The 22866-nt window shown below is 39.1% G+C and overlaps 1 protein-coding gene across 1 annotated transcript in view; it reads left to right on the top strand.

Annotated features, from left to right (window-relative positions):
• LOC149319918 (ubiquitin carboxyl-terminal hydrolase 12-like) overlaps window positions 1–22470 on the top strand; it is a 41130-nt gene extending 18660 nt beyond the window's left edge. Inside the window, exons 3-9 of the mRNA XM_089512586.1 lie at window positions 1534–1747; window positions 5013–5242; window positions 11861–11937; window positions 12208–12291; window positions 16492–16689; window positions 18678–18756; window positions 20386–22470. Of these exons, the coding sequence (XP_089368712.1) occupies window positions 1534–1747; window positions 5013–5242; window positions 11861–11937; window positions 12208–12291; window positions 16492–16689; window positions 18678–18756; window positions 20386–20487 (984 nt within the window). The 3' untranslated portion in view covers window positions 20488–22470. The remainder of the gene's footprint in view (window positions 1–1533; window positions 1748–5012; window positions 5243–11860; window positions 11938–12207; window positions 12292–16491; window positions 16690–18677; window positions 18757–20385) is intronic.
• Window positions 22471–22866: the final 396 nt, after the last annotated feature.

Genomic DNA, 22866 nt, shown 5'->3' on the forward strand with positions numbered 1-22866 from the left:
ATGTACAAAATGGACCATCTGTACAGGGCCTATGTTTTTCTTCGTGCTCAGAATTTGCATAGTTGATCTGTTTCAATTAGTGCTCAACACAGCAAAATTTTGGGAAAGTGTTAAACAGTCAATAGTTTCGCATGGCATTTTTTGTTTAGTTGACTAGGAAGTTAAGAGATATCTCACAATAACTTATGGCCATTATTGTTTTAGAAATGTAAATAGAGGAGTATTTGGATTTCCTTCCCTTAAAGATGTTCACCTTCACCTTTAGAAGCGGTACTTTGAGCTCTTAGCCATAGTTAAGACGTCAGAGCACATACCACTCTCCAATACTATCTGTCTTTCTCTTTCCTGCAATAATTTTTGTCCTTTATTTCCTTTATTGACCTTAACCTTAATTCAGGATTATTCCATAGTTATCTGCAATCAGTCAGAGCCCCCACTGAAACCAAGGTTGGAAGGGTGTTGGAAATATTAAGACTAATCCTAAATAGTGTTAACTATGTTTAGAGTTGAAAACATTGTGATGAAAAAGTCATAAGCAAGTCTAACAAAAAATGGAGAGGTTATATCCTCTGAAGAAAGGAAAAGTTGACATGCCTAAGTCTGTGGCTCATTTTTAATCTCTTGAACATAAAGTGGACCATAAAGTTGCTAGCCACAGATTCTGGTGAAACATCAGGAATAAACTCTTCTAGTACATGGACACATAGCCCGAAAAACCCACAAAAAACTATAAAATGGACTCTTCCTATCAGCAGGCTGGCAATCCACACTTTTGACTACTTGTGGGTTGCCAAGGCCCATATTATTCAGTGGCGGTGGGTGCATGCTGACAGATCCAAATGCATATCTCCACCATTGAATAATATGGGGTGCAACCATCTGCATTTTTTTGCCATTTGTGCAGGGCAGAACCATTTCCCATGGATGGGAAGGGTCCACGGATGAATATTATAACTGTCAGTTTGAATTCTGACAGCATTTGTATTGTGCATGTATGGCAAACTGGTCAATACCTTACACAGCTTTTAAAACAAACTTTTCAAAAGAGCAATGAAAAATGTTACAAAATTAGTGGCTGAATATTTCTGAATACAAAACTGTGGAACAAAGATGGTAATGAACCAGTACCTATTTTGTTGATTGTTAAATCAATCAATCATTGGTGATTAAACTAACGTTGTTGTTGTTGTTGTTGTTGTTGTTGTTGTTGTTGTTGTGTGCCTTCAAGTTGTTTCTGACTTATGATGACCCTAAGGCAAACCTCATCACGGGGTTTTCTTGGCAAGTTTCTTCAGAGTGGGTTTACTTTTGCTATCCTCTGAGGTTGAGAGACTTGCCCAGGGTCACCCAGTGGGTGTACATGGCCAAGTCAAGGTTTGAACTCTTGTCCCCAGAGTCATAGTCCAACACTCAAATAACACAGTACACAATAATAATAATAATTTATCAACCCAAATTTGTTTCATGCTCCTTTCTTAGTAGACAAATTTGACTTTTCAGACTGACTTAATAGATAATTTCCTTATCTTCTAGTTTGGAAATACATGCTACTGCAATTCAGTTCTTCAGGCGCTTTATTTTTGTCGTCCATTTCGAGAGAAGGTCTTGGCATACAAGAGTCAGCCTAGAAAAAAAGAGAGCCTTCTCACCTGCTTGGCTGATCTCTTTCACAGCATAGCCACTCAGAAGAAGAAGGTTGGAGTGATACCTCCTAAAAAGTTCATAACAAGGCTGCGAAAAGAGAATGGTAATATTTTATACTGCTGTTATGAAATGTTTGCTTCTATCAGTTGTACTTAACCAGAAAGGCATTGCCATTCCATTTTCCATACCCACTTTCCCTGCTTAAATTGATCCTCAAAATCTGAATTTAAGAGTGTTGTGCTGACATAGTTAAAGTAGTATTCTGTGCCTTGTAAGTAAGAGTGCTGCTCAGCCTCAGGTAGCACAAAATAAAGCAGGTAGGTTACTACTTAGAATTCCCAAGCAATTTTCAAAGGTACTCCTGTGCCTAACACCTTGCAGTAATCCAAATGGGCACTTACAAAACATGGATATCCATAGACAGAATCTCTTTTTTAGGAAATGACATCACTAGTATGTCAGCCTAAACTGACAAAAGGCGGTAGACCTCTTGTGATGTTTGAGTGATATTATAATCTGATCTTTCATGGGGCACTCCCTGTGAAAGCTCAGATATACAACTTCACTCCAACATCTCAAGAGGTTTAGAAGAGCCTTCTGCCAGCTTAAGCTGACATACCAATGATGACATGTCTTAGAAAGGATACTCTGGATGGGTTCCATCCAGTCATAACACAAGATGAAGACGAAACTCAGAACAAAGCGACAACCACTCACTGACACAAGAGAATGCTTATCCATTAATCCAGCCATTTTATTGAATCATTTTTCAGTTTGTGGGCTTTTGTTCAGCCCATCTGCTGATTTCAGGTACCGGTATAGTGTATCCCCACTGAGATGGTTAAAGAGAATTAAAGGCCTTGAGCAGATGGGGCAAAGGGAGCAGCCAGGGGCTGCTCTGGTCCCAATCACTTCTTTTTGGCCCAGGATTTCAGCGACCAGACACCACGCGGTCCCAGGGCCAGCCACCTCCACAGTTCACAATGGACCTCTGGCAAGGAGCACTTTTTTTGTACTCCTTTTTGTAGCAGGTTTGAGCTGCCTTAGGCAGTTTTGGCCTGATCCGGGAGTGTGCATCACCTGAGCATTACACTCCCAGATCAGCCTGAAAGTGTTGCTTTTGGCCCATCTGTTTCGGGTCAGAGGTGGATATTGTTATCTTACTTCCTGCATATTGCCCCAGAATTAAATTCTGCCAGAGCTGAAACATTTATTGTTAAAGCAGAGATGACCAGATTGGCCCCATTCTTCTTTTTCACCATTCTTGATGCTCAGCAAGTACCCTTGTGTGACATAAAAACTGAATAGAAGAAAGAATTCCTGCCAGTATGATGAATTTTGTATAGCTAACTCTTGAGTAGGTCTCATTTCTGTTTCTGCAATGTCATTAAGTAATTTTGCAATTGTTTAAAACGTTATATGGTCAGAAGGCCATCCGAATGTTTGAGAAAGAGATCTGAATGAATTTCAGATGAACTAATTATATTTGTATTAAGACTCTCACTTGTGGAAAATAGCATGTCAGGCAGTAATTGCTCAAATAATTGCAGTTTAAAAGGTTCATTCAGACTTTTTGATAGATTTTTAATCATACAAAATACCAATGATGTGATGGAATTGGTGGGTGAGCACACCTGCAGATGATGAATTAAACAGGGTTGGGATTCTGGCTGTGGATTTTCACTTTTTTATTTAGAAAATATTCTCTGGGCCAGTACAGACAGGTCAACATAAAACTGCTTCAGGTCACTTTGGAGGTATGCTGCTTAAATGACACACACATCTTAAGAGGCCAGAAGCTGTGCTAAACCTGCACTCCAGTCCTTAGAACTGGAGCATGGTTTTGGTGTGGCTTCTGGCCTCTTAGGATGCATGCATCGTTTAAATGGCATACCTCCAAAGTGACCCGAAGCAGCTTTATTTTGGCCTGTCTGTACAGGCCCTCTCTCTCAATCGTGTGCATGCACAGGCACACATCATACACAAAGAATCTGTATGTGTGATTAAATGAGAACTATTAAGAGTCAGCATTTCAGAGTCATAACATACATATTTCCTTTGCTTTCTCAAATCATTGCCATTGATTAGAATTTTATTTTATTTTAGCTGTATCAACATACAGTGGTACCTCGGGATACGAAATACCCAGGTTACGAAATTTTCGGGATACGAAAAAATCCCATTGGAAAACATTGTTCCGGGTTACGAAAGTTTTTTCGGGTTACGAAAAAACTTTTGGTGCTTTTCGGCGCGATTTCACACGGAATTGCGGCTTTTCCCCATTAGCGCCTATGGGAATTCGGCTTGCGAAAGCCTTTCGGGTTACGAAATTGACAGCGGAACGAATTAATTTCGTAACCCGAGGCACCACTGTATTCTGTAGGCAATTTCTCCACTCATTTTATGCCATTTGTTGAACAGTATTATCAAAATACTCAGTACGGTAGCCATGTGTGTATCAAGGGCAGACGGTACTTGTGTATTGCAAAAGCTCTTGTTGCTTGATCACAAAAACACAGGATAGAAGGCAGGGTTGGTTATTTATTTATTTATTTATTTATTTATTTAAATAACTACATCTTGCCCTAATTTCTAAGATCTAAAAGCAATAAAACAATAAAATCAATTTAGGACAATAAATGATAGTAACAGTAATTTTAAAGATTAAAAATATAAAAATCATTTACCACTTAATACCAGTAGTTTAAAACCATCTAAAGCAATTTTTAAAAGCACAGAGCATAAAATATGTATTATTTATTACCTTTAAAGCCTTTCATGATTTGTGTCCAGGCTACCTGTGGGATCATCATCTCCTGTATAATCCTCCTCATATGCTCAGGTCCTCTGGGGGATATTTACTATACAGTAGTTAGCTAGGTTGGCAACAGTCACCCAGAGGACTTTTTCTTCAGTTGCCCCTAGTCTATGGAATGCCCTGCCAGAAGAGATTCAGCAACTGAATAAGCTGTCTGAATTTAAAAACAGTGTTAAAGACCAAACTCTTTCAGCAGGCTTATCTAGATTAAACACTAAGGTTTTATTTTTTAACTTTTCTTCTTGCTTTAATCTCTTTTGGGGGAAGGGATGGGGATCTTGGAATTTTTAATGCATTTCTCTTTTAACTGTACCTTGTTTTACTGCTGTAATCTGCTTGGATTCCTTGAGATTAAGCAGAATACAAATAATAATAATAATAATAATAATAATAATAATAATAGATTATTTTTAAATTTTAAATCAGAATTTTAAATATAGATTGTTTTAACTGATGTATGTTTTAACTGATGTTGTATGTTGTATATTAAATTGTTGCTGTTCCCTGCTTCTGGTTCAGCCATGTAATAGTCCACTACATCTTTTTGTAGAACTTTTTGACAACTATATGCAGCAAGATGCACATGAGTTCTTGAACTACTTACTGAATACAGTAGCAGATATTTTGCAAGAAGAGAGAAAGCAGGAGAAGCAAAATGGTCGTCTGCCAAATGGCTGTATTGACAGTGAAAACAATAACAGTCCGCCAGACCCAACATGGGTTCATGAAATCTTCCAGGGAACATTAACTAATGAAACAAGATGTCTCACTTGTGAAACAGTAAGTGTCTTTTTCAGATCATTTTTATTCCATGTAGTGTAGCAATTATGTCTGTTTACCCTGGCTTCTTTAGTATATTTGCAGTCATGGAGTCATAATATCTTAACTATAGTGTGCCTGCTCCATACGCGGGCACGCCATACGCAGCTTCCGGTTTATGTGGAAGCCACACTATAATATTCTCTATGGTGCGTGCACAACCCCATTCATTCTAATGGGGCTTAAGCATAGGCGGAATTCGCCTTACACGGGGAGGTGGGTCTGGAACGGATCTCCGCATAAGGCGAGGTTCCACTGTAATATGATTTGTAAGCTCCTAAATTGTTAATGTAATAGAATGAATATCAAAAATACTTGTTGCTGGAGGAAAATGAACAAAATTGATTAAGAAATATTGAGTTGGATTTGAGTTGTGTCTGGGGATTTCATGATAGAGAAGAGTACAGCTGCTCATTTTGTAGCCGGCCTCAGGGGAACCAAAAAGTGGCTATTATTATTAAGTGGCTGTTTTGTAACAGAATAGTGTTAACTTGCTGTCTTGTGCTTGGAACAAATGCTAATTGACCACATCCTGGTTTTTTCCCCAAAGTTATCAGCAGTACGATTTCTAGCAAATTAAATTGTAGATAAAATTATTAGCAATACGTTTGGTTTAAGTAGTAGACAAGGGGAGAGAAGAGTTATAAAGAAATGATGGTCTAATTCCTATTCTTTGTCCTGACTAGAATATCAGAGTCAGATTTACTTTTGTGTTGATTCATCATTCAAAAATTGATTGAATGGGTATGCTGCAGTAGGAGTTAATCATCAAGATGCCAGCCAATATGTTTTATGTTCATACAAGGTTTGGCTAGACTTTTTTAGAATGTATATTCCTTGAAATTTATAAATTCTTTTAATTAAGATATTCCTAAACATTTGTGTAGTGGACACAGAGGTAGGAGCAGCTGCATGGGACCTTGGATTCTCTCTAAGGTGCTGCTTCTCCTTCCTCCCTCTCAGTGTGGGTCTGGCTTCTAATACCTGTAGAAGTATTTTGGCACTAGCCCAGCTCCACCTGCAGCAATCTTATATAAACGTCTTCCTGCCAAAACTGCTAGTTCAGTGATGCCGATGCAGCAGTCCATAAAACTAGCAGGACATGACGAGGGGAGGACAAGTGGGGTTGAGTGCACAGATCGCCACTCAAAGAACTACAGTTAAAGTTATGCAAAGTTATGAAACCTCCACTGAAGCCCTCCTGGAAAACACTCCAGAGATAGCTTCCTGGTGTCACTGAGAGATGCAGGAAGGAGTGGAGGAGAAGAGCAGTCTGTTGCACTGGATACTGATTGGATGCAAGCCTGTAACAGTTCCATTTGCATTAGTTGCTCTGCTGTCAGTATTTATATATGGGGGTATTACTATTAGAAACTGTGTTGTTAGAATTAGACACAAGAAACAAATTCTGTTCCCAATTTACCATCTCATTAATTTTCTGTTGCCCACTAGAGAGTATGTAGGACTGTCTGAAAGTTACCAAGTGTTGCCTCACAGTCAATAAATTTAGCTTCCATAGTGGATGAGACTCCACTGAAAAAGCAGAGAGGAAACTTAAGAGGAAATTTTGAGAGGCACTTATTATTTATATAGTTCTTGGTGTTAATTGCTGTTAAATTGACTTTGAATGATGGTGACCCTATGAAGGTCTATTTAGGGCTTGCAAACTAAGGCAGCTGTGGCTTCCTTGATCTGTGGCTCTCCACTTGTTATACGGTCTTCCTTTTTTCCTACTGCTTTTTACTACAAGGAGGAGGCCTGGAGTTCTGTTTCAGTAGCTACTTAAGACTACTGAATATGGTATAGCACAGCTGTGATATGTTTGTGTTTTTGCTGGAGAATGTGGGCATCTACACCTGCAACAAAACAAATTGGTTGCTCTGTTGGAAGAGAAGGTCCAGCAACTTGAGGTCTGTGTATCTACTCTTCAGCTTATTAGGGAACATAAAGATTTTGTAGACAGAATGGAGCAGACTGTCCTGAAGGAAGAACACGCAGGGAATGTCTCTTGCAGAGGAGGTCAGTTTCTAGACACAGGCAGTAGACATTTGGGGGTATGTAACAGAGAAGTAGAAGGACCAGGGATTCATTCTGTGAATTTGGAGCTACAGAATTGACTTAAAGCTCTGTCCCTTATCAGGGATGATGAGGAACAGCAACAAGAACAACAGTATTGGAGAACATATAGGTGATTGTGGGAGATTCAGCACATGGAATGGCTACTGCCAATCCATAAGAACTGTGTGGTGGTGGTGGTGGTGGTGGTAGGAGACTTGCTGCACAAAGAAATAGAAGCAGTGGTTTGTGGGCCTGTCAAGATGACCTGAGAAGTGTTCTGACTCCCTGGAGCAAAAATTTCTGATGTAACAGAGAGGATGAAAAGATTCATCAAGCCCACTGATCGTTACCCTTTCCTGTTGGTCCACATGGGATGCACAGGTTATCATTTTGTTTCTCCTCCAAGTTGAAGAGGAGAAGGAGCCTAGGAAGGGAGAGGGAAATAGTGGATGTGAACAACCAGCTTCACAGATAGTGCTGCCGGAAACAATTTGGCTTCTTTTACCATAGTCTGCAGTTTCAGGAAGACAAGGGAACTTTGGCAACGGCTGGATTGCACCTCACAGCAATTGTCAGGAACGTTTTTGCCCAGAGTCTGAAAAATCTGATCAAGGGGGCTTTAAACTGAGTTAAACTCAGGGGGAGGGAGACAGTATTCTTGAGGGCAGGAGTTCATCAAGTGCTGGAGATAATAGCCTGTTATACAGGGAACAAAGCAAATAATACAAGAATGTGACAGTGGGAGGGGGAAAATGAGGGGAAAACTCGAGGGAATGGCTGATGGTCTTAGATTTCTCTAACAGTGACTCTATACCAGTGGCTCTCTACCAGAAACAACTTGAAGGCACACAACAACAGTAACAACATGCATTAGTGTACAACAGTGGTTCCCAACCTTAGGTCCTCCAATTGATTTGGACTTCAGCTCCCATAATTCCTGACTATTGACCAAGTTGGCTGGGTCTTCTGCAAGATGAAGTTCAAAACAAATAGCGGACCAAAGGTTGGGAACCACTGTTGTTATCGTGTGCGTTCAAGTCATTTCTGACTTATGGGAACCCTAAACCTCTCAGAGGATTTTCTTGGTAACTTTCTTCAGAAGGAGTTTGCAATTGTCATACTCTGAGGCTGAGAGTGTGTGACATGCCCAAGGTCACCCAGTGGGTTTCTATGACCGAGCAGGGATTCAAACTCTGGTTTCCCAGTGTCATAATTCAATACTGAAACCACTACACCACAGTGACTGCAACACGTAGAGCATGGGAAATAAACAAGATGAACTCTTAACACAAAAGAGCAGGCATGTTGTATAGGCATCACTGAAACTTGGTAGGATGAGTCTCATGATTGGAATGTAGTAATAGAGGGACATAATCTATTTCAGAGAGATAGACCAAACAGTAAGGCAGAAGGAGTAGCATTCTATGTCAAGGATCTTTACACCTGTGAAACTAAGGTTTCCCTGCAGACAGAGTCCTAACCTCCTGTATTCTGGGTTAGCGCCTCCCAATTCGCTCCTGTAGGACGTGTCTCTTTGAGCCAGCATTTTTTCCTTTCGCCGAAAGCGGTTTGAGAGTTTTCCTGGCCTTCCCTGCTTCTCCTCTCTCCTGCCTTTCCCCCCTTCCTTGGTGGTGGGTATGGCAGAGGACTCCAAGACCATGGGTGAATATATTTACCACAATATATTTAAAACAACTATGTAACAGAAAATCAACCAGTTGCTACACACACATAAAAAATACAGCAATAATATCCATTGGCAAGACTTGTTTCAAATTTCATATACTGAAATTATTGATTAGTTCACCTGTTTTCCTGGATCCAAAACTGTGGCAGAATTTAGAGCTACATTCCTTGAGATGACTATTCCCAGGATGTTTTATGGCCATTTCATGATCATTCATCAGTCAAAATCGGCAACATACATGGGATCCTTCAAAAGTCAAAAAATAATATATAAAAGGATACATACAGTATATTAGTCAATAGCAATAGTAAGTACATTTCTCTACCGCTTATCAGTGCACTTAAGCACTCTCTTGGCGGTTTACAATATGTAAGCCAATTGCCTCCAACAAGCTGGGTATTCATTTTAGCGACCTTGGAAGGATTCCAGGCTGAGTTGACCCTGAGTCTCTGGCTGGTATTGAACTCACAACCTTAGGGCTTGTGAGTGAGTGGCTGCAGTACAGGCATTTAAGCACTGCCACCACCAGGGCTCCTGATGTCAAGGTAATATACATGTAACACTTACATTATCCTTAGTTGGAGTTAATACTTAAATACTCATGATTTTCCAAAGTTTTCTTCAAAATACCAATACCACATTCTCAGTATGAATACATGTAGCACACTGAATTTGTTTCAAATATATATAATCCCTGGATTAATAATTGTCATTACTCACCTGAGTGGTCATGAGGCAGCTAATGTGAGCAAAGAGTAATGCAAAGTAGGATAATGTTAACCAAGAATAACTGCAAGAAACCCTTATATCAATTTTAATGTTTAATTCATTTCATAAAGTGGTGCAGGAATTATCCAGTGTATGTTTGCGATGTGATCTCTGGTGCCTTTTCCTTTCTGAACCCAGCTGGCATCTCTGGAATTTCTTGTACCATATATGGTAGGAGTCTTTGTTGCAGAATTTTGAGCATGACTTTGCTTGCATGTGAAATTAATGCAATCATCCCATAGTTATTGCATTCTTTTTTTCTCCTTGCCGGGGGGGGGGGGGGGTTGGGAATGTATATTGATTGTCTGTGTCTTTTTGTGGTAGATTGTAGAAGTTCTGTTGGTATGTCATCTATAAAGGTAAAGATAGTCCTTAGACATGAACATTTAGTCTTAACTTGACCATAGGGGGTGGTGCTCATGTCTGTTACTAAGCCAAAGAGCCAGCATTGTCTGAGGACTACTCTGATGGGCATGTGGCCAGCATGACTGCACCGAAAGCTGTTAACTTCCCACTGAAGTGGTACCTATATACCTGCTTGCATTCGGGTGTTTTCGAACTGCTAGATTGGCAGAAGCTGGGACTAGTGACAGGAGCTCATCCCATCATACAGCGCTTGGTCCTCAAACTGGCAACCTTCCAATTTGTCAAAATTGGTGTCTTAACTATTATGCCATCACATCTCACTATATCTAATGATTTATTCTTACCAAATGCTTTGATGGCTGGGGCAGCTCTGATGGCAGGTGTGTTGCGCACACACAGCCCCGTGTCTGTGCCTGCTGGTGTTGTTGTTGGTGCACTTTGCAGTGCATGTAGTGAGCACTGTTGCTTGTTCTGGGCCCCACATACAGGCCAGCTGATTACAACATGAGTGCCACTGCCAACCACGGTGGTGAGGGTGGGGTGGAGTGAGCATCATGATCACTGGGATCACCGATGTGCTGTATGGGCAGTCAGTCATGTGATTGAGCAGGGTGTCGAATGGGCTAGCAGCTGGGTGGGACGAGGGAAGCGATTGGCTGCTGCTAGCAGAGCATCTGTGTGCTCATGTCCATGCATTTGGAGCAGTATGCAGGGAAAAAATGGTATGGTGCAGCTTGAAGCCACAGTTGCTCCATTTTTGTGGGTATGTTCTTGTAGCAGGAGAGGGGCAGTGTGGACTGCAATCCTTTGTCAGCCTATTGTGGGAGCCAGTGCAGTCAGCATGTTCTCTCTGTGACTCTGTGACTTGAGAAATCGCAGGGATGAGTCACTTTTACCTCTCTTTTTGCTTTGGGTATACAGGCTTTGTAATTATTCAGTATTGGCAGATAAGGAGACGGCAATTGTCATTCCATTTTCCTCCAGCTGCAGCACAGCTTGTTAAGGGCGTTTCAAGATCAGTTGCCTTGATTGCAATTTTTTTTTATATTCTGCTTTTCTCCTGATATCAGACCAAAAGCAGCTTACTACATAGATTGACAGAAAAATACTGCTGAAAACCTGATGTTAAAAATGTTGTTAAAAATATGTAAAGTCGATATGTGCCAACAGCTATTGGGTCAGAATGCACAAGGAAGCCATTGAAATACACAAACACCTGGACAACTTCAACAGGAAAGAAGAAATCTTTATAGTGAACAAAGTATGGCTACCAGTCCTGAAAAACAGAAAAATCAGGACTCAGCAAATGCAAATGAAAAACCACACAGGGTCAGGGATTTTTTTAAACAGACTGATCACTAAACAAACACCAATCCTCTTTGCATATCCTCCCACACTGAGGCCTTGCCATCAACAACAAAACAATACACAGATTAACATGGAAATCACTCCTTCCTACCCAGGGTCACACAGCATTCTCCATGCCAGCATTCTCTGAAGATGCCAGCAACAGATGCTGGCGAAACGTCAGGAATAAACTCTTCTAGAACATATACACATGCCCCTGAAAAACCCACAAAAAACTATGTTATAAAAAATAATTCTTGAGATCGTGTATTAAAAAATGTTGTATGGGGCAAAAGAATAATTCCAGCATTTCTTTTTAAATAAATAATAATAAATAAATTTTTAATTTCCAGATAAGCAGCAAAGATGAAGATTTCTTAGATCTTTCTGTTGATGTGGAGCAAAATACTTCAATTACACACTGTTTAAGGTATGAAAGAGACCTGACTGCTGGTTCTGTCTTCCTACATAAGTAACTATAAAGGTCATCTTGAGATGAAATAGGTTATGTCTTACTGGACTACTTTATGCAGGTTTGGGGAATATCTGGTGTTTGCATTTCATTGAACTGTGCATATTCACTAATAATTGAATCTGTACCACTAAATATCATTATGCTATATGGTTGTTAAGCTATTGGTATAATTAGTTCTTTAGCTGAAGTCTGTCTTGCATTTTGATGTATGTTCTTCTGTCTTAGGGGTTTCAGCAATACAGAAACTCTGTGCAGCGAATATAAATATTATTGCGAAGAGTGTCGCAGTAAACAGGAAGCACACAAAAGGTACATATTGTAGATTTTAGACTTTGTTAGCAGTTTATCTAAATGTTTCATTTTCTGTCATATTTTGAAGGTGCAGTTTTGATAACAAGCTCAATAAATATACTGCCTTTATTATCTAGCATGCTTGAAGTTTAGTGGAATTATTTATTTAAAAGTTTGACTCCTGCCATTCAGTGGTCCATAGCCCTAACATTTTATGATCATGTAGTATTCTAATCCATCCATAACTATCCTCACTCCTGCTGCCTTCCCTATTGTATTTTGTTTTAAAAATAATTGGCTAAAGTTCCAGATGTTACCACAATACTTAATGTTCAATCACATATACAATTCATATTCCCATTTTTGAGTGACTGGACAAAATAATGAGATGTTGTTATAGCATTCAAAAGACAAGGTAAGCATAGTAATTTCTAAGAATATTGACACTTTCATCAGTTTTGTGGAATAAGGTTTCACTATTACATAGGGGAATCAATCAAAATACATTATTCTTCCTTCTTTTAGGATGCTATTATATTTTCATCAACATTATTTCCAGGGTACTCACACTGCTTTAAGAAAAGCCTTTTACTAGAGTATACAGCCATCCCTCCATATTTGCGGATTTGATTATTCACAGATTTCATTAATATGTTCTCTCTAGGACTGTCTAGGTCCTCCAGTGCAACTCTGTGGTCAACTTTAACTAAAAGTTGCACTGAAAGACCATTTGTAGCTATTCTAGTGCCATTCTATGGTCAGTGTATGTTGGACATTGACCACAGAGTTGCCCCGGAGGACCTAGAGATTCCTAGAGAGGTGTCCTCTCAGGTAAAAACAGTGTTTTTGTTATTTGTGGTTTTCCATATTCACGGGGGTCTTGTTCCCCTAACCCTAGCGAATATGGAAGGACAACTGTATTTTCATACAGTGCTTCAGCTTTTTGCTCAGCTAACTATAAAACAGACACAATCTGCGTGGATATTATCCAAAGTATTGAAAATTCACAAAAGAAACCAAGGCCCGTTCTGCACGGGCAAAAAGTAGGTGCTCGGCACATACTAGGGTTAGAAAGAGGCATCTTTTCCAGACGCCCCTAACCCTACTACGTGCCGAGCACGTACAAAATGGCAGCACCCATTCTACATGGGCGCCGCCATTTTGACGTAGTGGATGCTTAGCGTCCACACGTCTCGGTGCAGTAATGATGCCACAAGTGCGCCATTGGCGCCTTGCGGCATCATTACCGCACCACAAAAAGAAGCCGCTTTTTGCGGCTTCTTTTTGTTGCGCGGAGTAGCCGTGTGGTTTGGCCGCTGCGGCTGCTTCGTGCAGCAAATGAGGGCGCTTTTGGGTGGTCTGTAAAGCACCTAAGTTATCAGACTGTGAAATACAGGAGAGAAGTTGGTGATTTCCTTGTACTCTGATTATTCAACATATTTTTAGAGATAATTATATAGAAATTGCAGCCACTGAGGAATACCATTGGTCAAAACACGTCTGGCCGAAAACTATATTGGAGTGGAATCACAGAACATTCTGCTTGAAAACTATATTAAAGGGTAACACAGAACATTTAAGTCTCTCAACACAGGCTTTGTTCTTCCAGGCTTTTTGTGATTATAGAGACTGATTATTATTTCCTAGAGAACACAGAACCTTAGTCCTCATTTTACATATTTCATGTTTTTATGTCTGCTACAATTTTTATGCTACTTGGTTTGTTTTGTGAATTTTAAATAGCAGATAAATACTTTGGATACTACCCACACAAATTGTGTCACTTTTTAGAATACCTAACTCCTTTTTTCTTTTTCTTTCCATCACATTAGCAGTGTACCTCTTTGTTGTTGTTAAATTAAAATAGACAACACAGATCATTTAATTTTATGCTCCTGACCAGGTAGTGCCCCAGAGAGCACTTCCCATCAGGTTTTTCATGCTGCTTTGCCTCATAGATAAAACAAATAATTATTTTTAGCTTTTATCTCCTAACTGAAAACACAAGGAATCCACTTGGGCAAATAATCACAGAACAGTGTTTTGTTTACAGATCATCTATAGTAACATTTTGATGGATATGATTTTATAGATGTACTTTTGAAAAAATGTCCATGATGATGATCTATGTTTGAAACTAATATGAGCTATTGAGCTGAATAGAATTTCTTACTCTTCTATATCCAAGTTATGAATACAACTGAATTGTGGCAAATTAATGAAGGCCATTTGTGGAATGTTACTTGATGTTCCTGAACAGAAACTAGCACTCTCTCTGAATGGAATATTCTCCAACTCTGTCTCTAGTGACCCTAGATCTGCACTATGATATGAAAATTTCTAGCTTCTTGGGCTACAGTTGATGGGAAATGAAAGTGGTTGTCCCCAAGAGCTCATCTGGGTTGTATGAGTAGCACCACCAAAAAAAGTGGAATGGAGGAGAAAAGAACAGGAGAATGAAAAGGAATCAAAACACACTTAGAATAGTTTATAAAACTATGATTGGGGGCAAGCAACTTGTGACTGTCCAGATATTGTTAGGCCACAACTCTCATCAACCACAATCAGCAAAGCAAGTGGTAAGGGATTATGGGAATTTTAGTTCAAAAACAATTTAAGAGCCATGGTTTTCACATATCTGCTTTTAAGTAATGTAAATAATTTCAAGAAATAGTACCGTTGTTTAGCCTTAATCTACTGTCAATTAGTGTTTTGAAAGTATTGGTATTTTGAGGTGTTTTTTCCTGTTTACACTCTTCACAGAGTGATACATTTAAATAAATTTACACTATATTAAATAAACAACTCACTGTATTAAACAAGAAATTCCATTTCATCAGATCTTTATAGTGGTTAAGAGATTCCATACGGTACCTCTGTTATGTTATATTTTGATCTAGTGCACAGACCACTCTACATCTCAGTGAAAGTGTGTGATCCATTCCATGAGGATATTACATAGTTTCGCTACATTGCTTTCAGATGAATTGCTACAAATTAACAGCTATAGAGGACTGATTTGTATTGCAGGCAATCATGGTTCAGTTGGTTCAGTATCAAAGATATTTATATTGTGCAGGGATTGTTGTTTTTTATGCACTCCGATCCTATTTTCATTTTAGCATAATTTGGAAACAGTCCCATGGGCATTGGAGTATTTTGGGTGTTCCTTTTCCAACAGCTATATACTAAACCATCCAGCTGCTTTTTAATCAATATTTTAAATAGTTTGTAATCTGCTATGCATAAATCATGGGTCATTATTTGAACATTATGTTGGAAGGTGCAGCTACAGTAATCGTGGTTTTATTGTATACATAGTCTTCAGTGGTTGGTAGTCTTAATTGTTGAGAAAGTGTCTCGATGTTGGGATTCATTTTAATCATGTTTAGTGGTTGTACATTCTCTTCAAAAAAGCACACCTGAGATGTCATGAAATCTTGGAAATCAGTGTGTTGATGAGCTTCATTTTGTTTCAGGGACTTTGAGACTGTAGTACATGCACTGGTAACCTCACGCCTTGATTTCTGCAATACACTCTACATGGGGCTACCCTTGTGCTTGGTCCGGAAACTTCAGTTAGTTCAGAACATGGCAGCCAGATTGGTCTCTGGTACATCCAGAAGAGACCATATAACACCAATCTTAAGATCACTCCACTGGCTGCCCATCAGTTTCTGGGCCCAGTACAAGGTGTTGGTTATTACCTTTAAAGACCTAAATGGCTTGGGTCCAACCTATCTTCAGGACTGCCTCCTTCCATATAATCCTCCCCGCACACTTAGATCCTCGGGGGAAAAACTGTTACAGCCTTGTTAAACAAGGCTGTCTACAACCTCCCAGAGGACGTTTTTAGCCATCGCCCCCAGATTGTGGAATGGCCTGCCAGACGAGATACATCATATTACCACTCTAAACAGCTTTAAAAAAAGCTATAAAGACAGATCTCTTCCTTCAGGCCTTTCCTGAATAGTTCTCCAGCCATCAGAAGGAAAATCTAATTTCTGACCTCTGACTTCACCACAGTTTATCGAATTGTTTTTAAGTATGTTTTATGTTTTAAATTCCACATTGTTTAATTGTATTTTAAGTGGTGGGTGGGTTGAGGGTTCGGACTGTATATTTTAACCTTGCAAGCCGCCCCGATTGCATTTTGTAGCGAGGCGGGATATAAATAAATTATTATTATTATTATTATTATTATTATTATCATTTCAGAATGAAAGTGAAAAAACTGCCCATGATTCTGGCTCTCCATCTGAAGAGATTTAAATATATGGATCAGCTACATCGATATACAAAACTTTCTTACAGGGTAGTATTTCCCTTAGAACTTCGGCTGTTTAATACATCAGGAGATGCCACTAATCCTGACAGAATGTATGATCTTGTGGCTGTGGTGGTTCATTGTGGAAGGTAATAAAATATGGTGTGACCCATTACAGTGAACCTTTGGTATCCACTGGAGTTTGGTTCCAGGACCACCTGTGAATAGCAGAATCCATGGATGCTCAAGTCTCATTAGATTCAATGGCATAGTAAAATGGCACCCATTATATAAAATGGCAACATCAAGATTTGTTTTTTGGAATAGGATGCTTGAATCCATGGATAAAAAATATGTTGATATGGAGGGGTAACTGTACTGTTGTTGGCAGACTAGAAAATACAGCTATATCTGTTAACAAGCAGATATGTTCCTGGGTATTTCTTCTTTAACAGAAAATTTGGTATCAGAGGCAGAAATAATATAGAGGCAAAGCAGACCAGAGGCTTGGAGTGGCCTCTGGGCGCTCTAGTGCTGATCAACCTGGGACTATGGCGACTGGATGCTGCAGTCCCGCAGCCGGCCAGTGACAAGGAATATTTTTTCAGCGCTCCTTTTTTGGGCTGGTTTTGGGCTGCCTTAAGAAGCCTGTTCTTTCCTGCTCATCTGTTTCGGGCCATAGAAAGATTAGGGATAGGTTCCTACACTACAGAAAATAAGAGCAGTTTAGTGTGTTTCAGCAAACTCTTTATCCAAAGCTAACGTGAAATGAAAGAACCAGGTCAGGTGATCCATCTGTAAAAAAAACAAAAAGATTTTGAACTTCTAGAGCAGGGGTAGGCAACCTTTTTGAGCCGGGGGCCGGGTTGCTGTCCCTCAGACAACTGGGAGGCCGAAGCCAAAAAATAAATAATTAAATATTTAAAAAAAAACTTTAAATAAATAAATAAACCGGGACAAATGTAGGACAAAATTTTCAAATGATGGACACTTTTTTAAAAAAAGTGGAGAACACGCGAAAAAATTTGCTGATTTTTTAAAAAATGTTAATAGAAATGCATGTTTCTGAGGCTTCTATAGACAATTGCCCTGTGCGCGAGAAGCCAAAGGCCTCGGCGGCAGGACCGGGCTGGGCCAGTCCCAAGGCCTCGCCGGGCCGCATCCAGCCCGCGGGCCACAGGTTGCCTACCCCTGTTCTAGAGACTACTTCTTTTCCAAAATGCATCCAGGGAGTTTTTTTTCTTTCACAAGCCTCCACTTTTCCTAGGATTTCCATTTTAATATCCAGATCTGGGAATAGAGAGTGAGGCAAGATTGTCTGCTTTACCCTTTTCTCTCTGTTTTGTTGTTCGCACACAGTTATTGAAGGATTCTGGAGGCAGTTACTGTTTACCTTGTCTTTTATAGACAGACATGTATACTTAGAGTAGGATCAGCTAGAGTAGAATAACCATTCTTTCCCAACTCAAGCTTTATTGCAGTGTTTATTCAAACAAGCTGGTGCAACCTAATACTAAAATTTTGTTTTTCTAGCCCTCCTCCACCATCTTCCCAGTGTTGCTGCTGCTAAAAACTGTCCATCTTAGACAGAGCAGGAGGAGGAAAAGACAGATAAATGGGTCCAAGAGCAAATCAAGAATGAACTCTACCTAGAAGCTAATATGATTAAATTGATACAACTCACTAGAAAAGGCAGTAATGCTTGGTAAGGTAGAAGACAGTAGGAAAAGAGGAAGACTGCATTGCAGATGGATAGACTTAATCAATGAAACCTTGAGTTTGTAAGATCTGAGCAGGGGTGACTTGGAGGTCTTTCATTCATAGGGTCGCCATAAGTTGAAGTTTATTTGATGGCATTTAACAATAGCAATGAATATTGGGAGTATAATGAGGAGATGCCTCATCCACACAGACTGGCTCTCCTAAGTCATCAAAGAATACAGATCTTATTTCTCAGAATCATAAAGTGTCTTAAAAACAAAAAATACTTATTGACAGAGTCAAATGAGTGTAGCTTTACTTTTAAAGAGAAAATAAGTAGAGGACATTATCAATGTTGTTTGCAACATTAATAATGGTAAGAAGAAAGTGCACCTAAAGTTAAACTTTAGTATAAAAATTGTTTTCTTCTTCACAGTGGACCTAACAGAGGACACTATATTGCAATTGTGAAGAGTCATGATTTTTGGTTGCTTTTTGATGATGACATTGTAGAGGTAAGGATTCTAGATTTACTAGATTTCAGTTATTTTATAGCACCTGTTCTGTTTTCCTTAGATTTTCTGCAGTGTGGGAGGCACTCTTTTGTTCTGGTTCTTGCTCCTCCCTCATATGTCACAGAAAGGGCTTCAACCTGACAGTGAACCATATCACCCTATGAGAGGGCAAGTCACACCTTCCCAGTTCCATCTTGCCTCACCTTGGATCAGGACAGGGTATTTAGCACTCTGGCTAAAGTCTAAGATTGGAATAGAATCACTGGCTGAACATCATTATTACCTGAGGTTTTACTATCCTAATGAGTATGATCAACCTCAGTTCCATTTTTTTTCTTTTATTGGTTGTAGAACCATTATTTATCCCAGCCTTTACCACCCTTATGAGTATGGTCATGCCAGGTGTCATGGGGAATGAATGCAGTTAAGTCCTCATATGAAGAATCTGTAATTTACTGTGTCTGAGCAAACACCATCAGGGTACACAGAAGGTTCAAATCAGCCAGTTCTTTCTGAGGCTCTGATGTTGGGTTTGTAGGTGCTGCTGAAGCAGCAGTAGAGGGTAGTGTAGTGTCATGTTCTGGAGCAGGCTGTGTGAAGGAACTGACTGGCACAACTTCAAGTGTGCCCATGTGTGGCAGATGCTTTCACTTTCCTCCTTCCCCTGCTTATTAATGGTTAGGACCTTCCCTGGGAGTCGTGTGACTCGTTCTCCCTCATAGCTTGCAGGCTGTGGATTCAGTGGAAGTGGGTGAGTATGTGGAAGCAGCAGTGACTCCATTAGCCCAAAATGTCAGGCCAGTTAAACTCAACAACAAAAGGCATGAAAACATTCACTAACCTAGTAAAATGCAGCTCTCCAGTGCTGAGGAGCCTTCTAGTGGCCAGGAGCAATAAAACATTCCAGAAAAGGTTCCCTCTCTGAGTCTTTGTTGCCTGCCCAAATGGTGAGGTAATCACTTGTGTAGGTCCCACCATGAAGGATTGCCTCCCTACACTGCAGGAAAATGAACTATTGGTACTCACTCACAGTGAATGTTCTCTTTTTTTTATACAGAGTCTGGATGGCCATCTGTCAGGGATGCTTTGACTGAGATTTCCTGCATGGCAGGGGGTTGGACTGGATGGCCCTTGCGGTCTCTTACAACTCTATGATTCTATGATTTCTGCAATTGTGGGGCAAGAATCCTTCCCAAGCTGGTTGGTGGAGGTCTTGGGTTTTTTTAGCCACTAGCAGTATTTGGAGTTTTGTCATACCATCTCTGGGAAGATGGGATTGGCCCACCCAACTTTGGGTGGTAATGGTGATTCACAATGAAGCACAAAGGAAGGGCCAGATCCACATGAAGAATTCCCTCCCCACAATTGCAGAAAAGGAGCCTTCATGGTGAATGCTAATGCTCCATTTTAGATAACCTCTAAAACAATAGAAATGTTTACAAACAAACTCTGCTCTAATGAGATCGTTATGGAGCTGTGTCAGACTGTTGCAGACTTCCATGCACTTTTTTTTTTAGTAGTGTATCTTCTTTTTTTCACATTCGTCGCTCAGTTATCTAAATTTTATTGCAAAGCTTAAGAATTTATTTCAGATTTCCTTGGAAGTCATACCCTTCCATTTTGTTCCAGAAAATAGATGCACAAGCTATTGAAGAATTCTACGGGTTGACATCAGACATCTCAAAGAATTCAGAGTCTGGTTATATCCTCTTCTATCAATCTCGGGATTGACTGGGTCTCTAGTGAAAAGTGACTTCTTGCCTCACTTCTTTTCTGGTTGAAAGAAAATACTAATATCTGTCTTTTTAAAACAACGGAATGGAGAGACTCGGGAGTGGTAGCATAGTTTGCACAGAACAAAGCCATGGTGTCAGAGAGGCTTTCTTCAACTCATCATATCATGTCACTTAATTTGCTCAGGTGTCTTGCTGACAGTGCTGATCCACCAGAAATGGCCGGTGGGGACAGAGAGGCCAGGCACTCTTGGAAGAACTTGCTATCAAGCAGCTAATACTATATATAGAAAATGTGATTAAAAGTCCATTTGAGCCAGTGGACATATTTTCATAGTCTTCAGTGTGCTTTGAAATTTTGCTAGTTTTGCATTGGAAGAAAGTGCAGCAAAAGCAAAATTATGTTTGATATGCTATTTTTTTGTTTCTTATTTCTGTTTATTAAAAATGCAACTGATTCTGTACACTAATTTTACCTATGTTCAGTTTCTAAGTTTTTTGCACATCTAATTAAAGAAAGTCATCCTAACTGTTGCCTTCCTGGCTAGAATAAATTAATAGAATATGATGTTGGTACTAGAATCAAGAAGGCAAGTAAGTTTTGCTTCTGATGAGAAGCTTACATTACAGTAATATGTACCTCTGTGGAAGCAGGTTTGGATTTTAAACTCCCTATTGGGAAGAATTTGGTTTATAGCTATAGTTTTATTTTTATTTAAGCATTATTGCAACTTATAGAAGTTATGTATTTTGTATTCTTCTCAGTTCCAACATTTTTGGATTCTAGATTTGTAAATTACCTGAACAGACTAAGAATATTCTATTTCATTGATAATTTAAGAAATTTATCTCATTTCTCAATGAAACCTTCATAACGCAAAGTAACTGGAGAAGGAATAGGTCTTGCTTCTTCCATGAGGAACAAGTATCTCATGCTGTATATTTGACATGGTTATTTAAGGAGTTTGAAATTAAACTTTACTTTGGCATTTTAAAACAGAGAATTTGTTTTATTACCATAAAATGTTAGAGCATTGATAAATGTGCCAGGATTTTTGTTCTCTTTTTTATTACAAAACTTTTTAAAAAATTACTAATATGTATGTTAAGTCCCAGGAAGAACCAGAGAGACAAGTGTATGTGTAATACCTGGACTTAGTTGTAACATTAATTGAAAATGTACAATAGCTTCAGAATGATTTGATTTTTATTTTTTTTTTGGTTTATCATTGCAATGGATGTAAGCATCCCAGATGAATATTGGATTAAATATTCTGAAAGTAAAGATGTGACTAAAGACTTCTTACAATCCTATAATGGCTCTGTTCTGTAATTTTTAAAAGTAATAACAATTGTCTTGGAGATTTGATTGGAACCTTACAACAAGGGACAATGTGGAACTATGCTCTTCTAATTGACTCTTTGTACATCATCATTGTTATGTCTGACAGTGGCTGAATGTAACTTCTTACAAAAAAGATTGAATGCACATTCCTAATAAGAGCTATTATGCCTTGATATTTCAGAATATGGGGTTTTTTCATTGTCATTTTGTTTTGTTGGCCATGTTAAAATGTAAATCTGTTTTCTGTCTGCTGCTACAATTAATGTATTTACTTGCCCTGTTTTATTTAGCTCAGGAAAATGATTTCATATACCCAGATAGATTTTTAACAGGATCACCAAGTGAGCTATTTTATTCAACAAACGTGAAAGGGTCATGTCAAATTGTAAAGATCTTTTTATATATATATACATATACATATAAAATGAACGTTTCTGAAGCCTTGTTTTGGCCTTTTATTTTCTTATGTACCTTGCTTGTCTGAAGTACCAGCATTGCAAAAATGAGCATTACAAGCCTTTGAGGGAAAAAAATTGTGAGGTGTTCTAGAGGTACAAATTATGTGGTCATTAGGGTGAAAGTCTGTACATGTGTACCTCATATTAAGCCTAATTAAACACCATGAAACTTACATTTGAGTAGATCTGAATGGGATTGCTTTATTAGTGAACTTCATGTCTCAATGAAAATAGTTGCACAAACCACTAAATGACTTTGACTCTTATTGGCACTAAGTAAAGCCTAAATGTGGAATTGTTGAAACCCAGGAGTGGGCAACCAGAGAGGCTTTCAGAGCCATTTTCATTTCCTCTTCATCCCATGTGGCCTATACCCACTGCAACAATTAGACAAAAGCAGAGATTTCTGGTCATTTTGGGATATCTTTAAATTAAGATATGCTTAGTTCAAAACAAAAGTGAAAAATTCAGATTGTCTCATGGATGTTCTGAGGGGAAAAGGAGGAGGTTCCAAGGATTGTTGCGACTCAGTCTTTTAACACTAAGCTATGGCTTATTACTATGTGTGAACTTT

Source organism: Sceloporus occidentalis, unplaced genomic scaffold (genome assembly GCF_023333645.1).
Source record: "Sceloporus occidentalis isolate IW3139 unplaced genomic scaffold, rSceOcc1.0.p SCAF_2, whole genome shotgun sequence".
In the NCBI taxonomy this organism is placed as follows: Eukaryota; Metazoa; Chordata; class Lepidosauria; order Squamata; family Phrynosomatidae; genus Sceloporus; species Sceloporus occidentalis.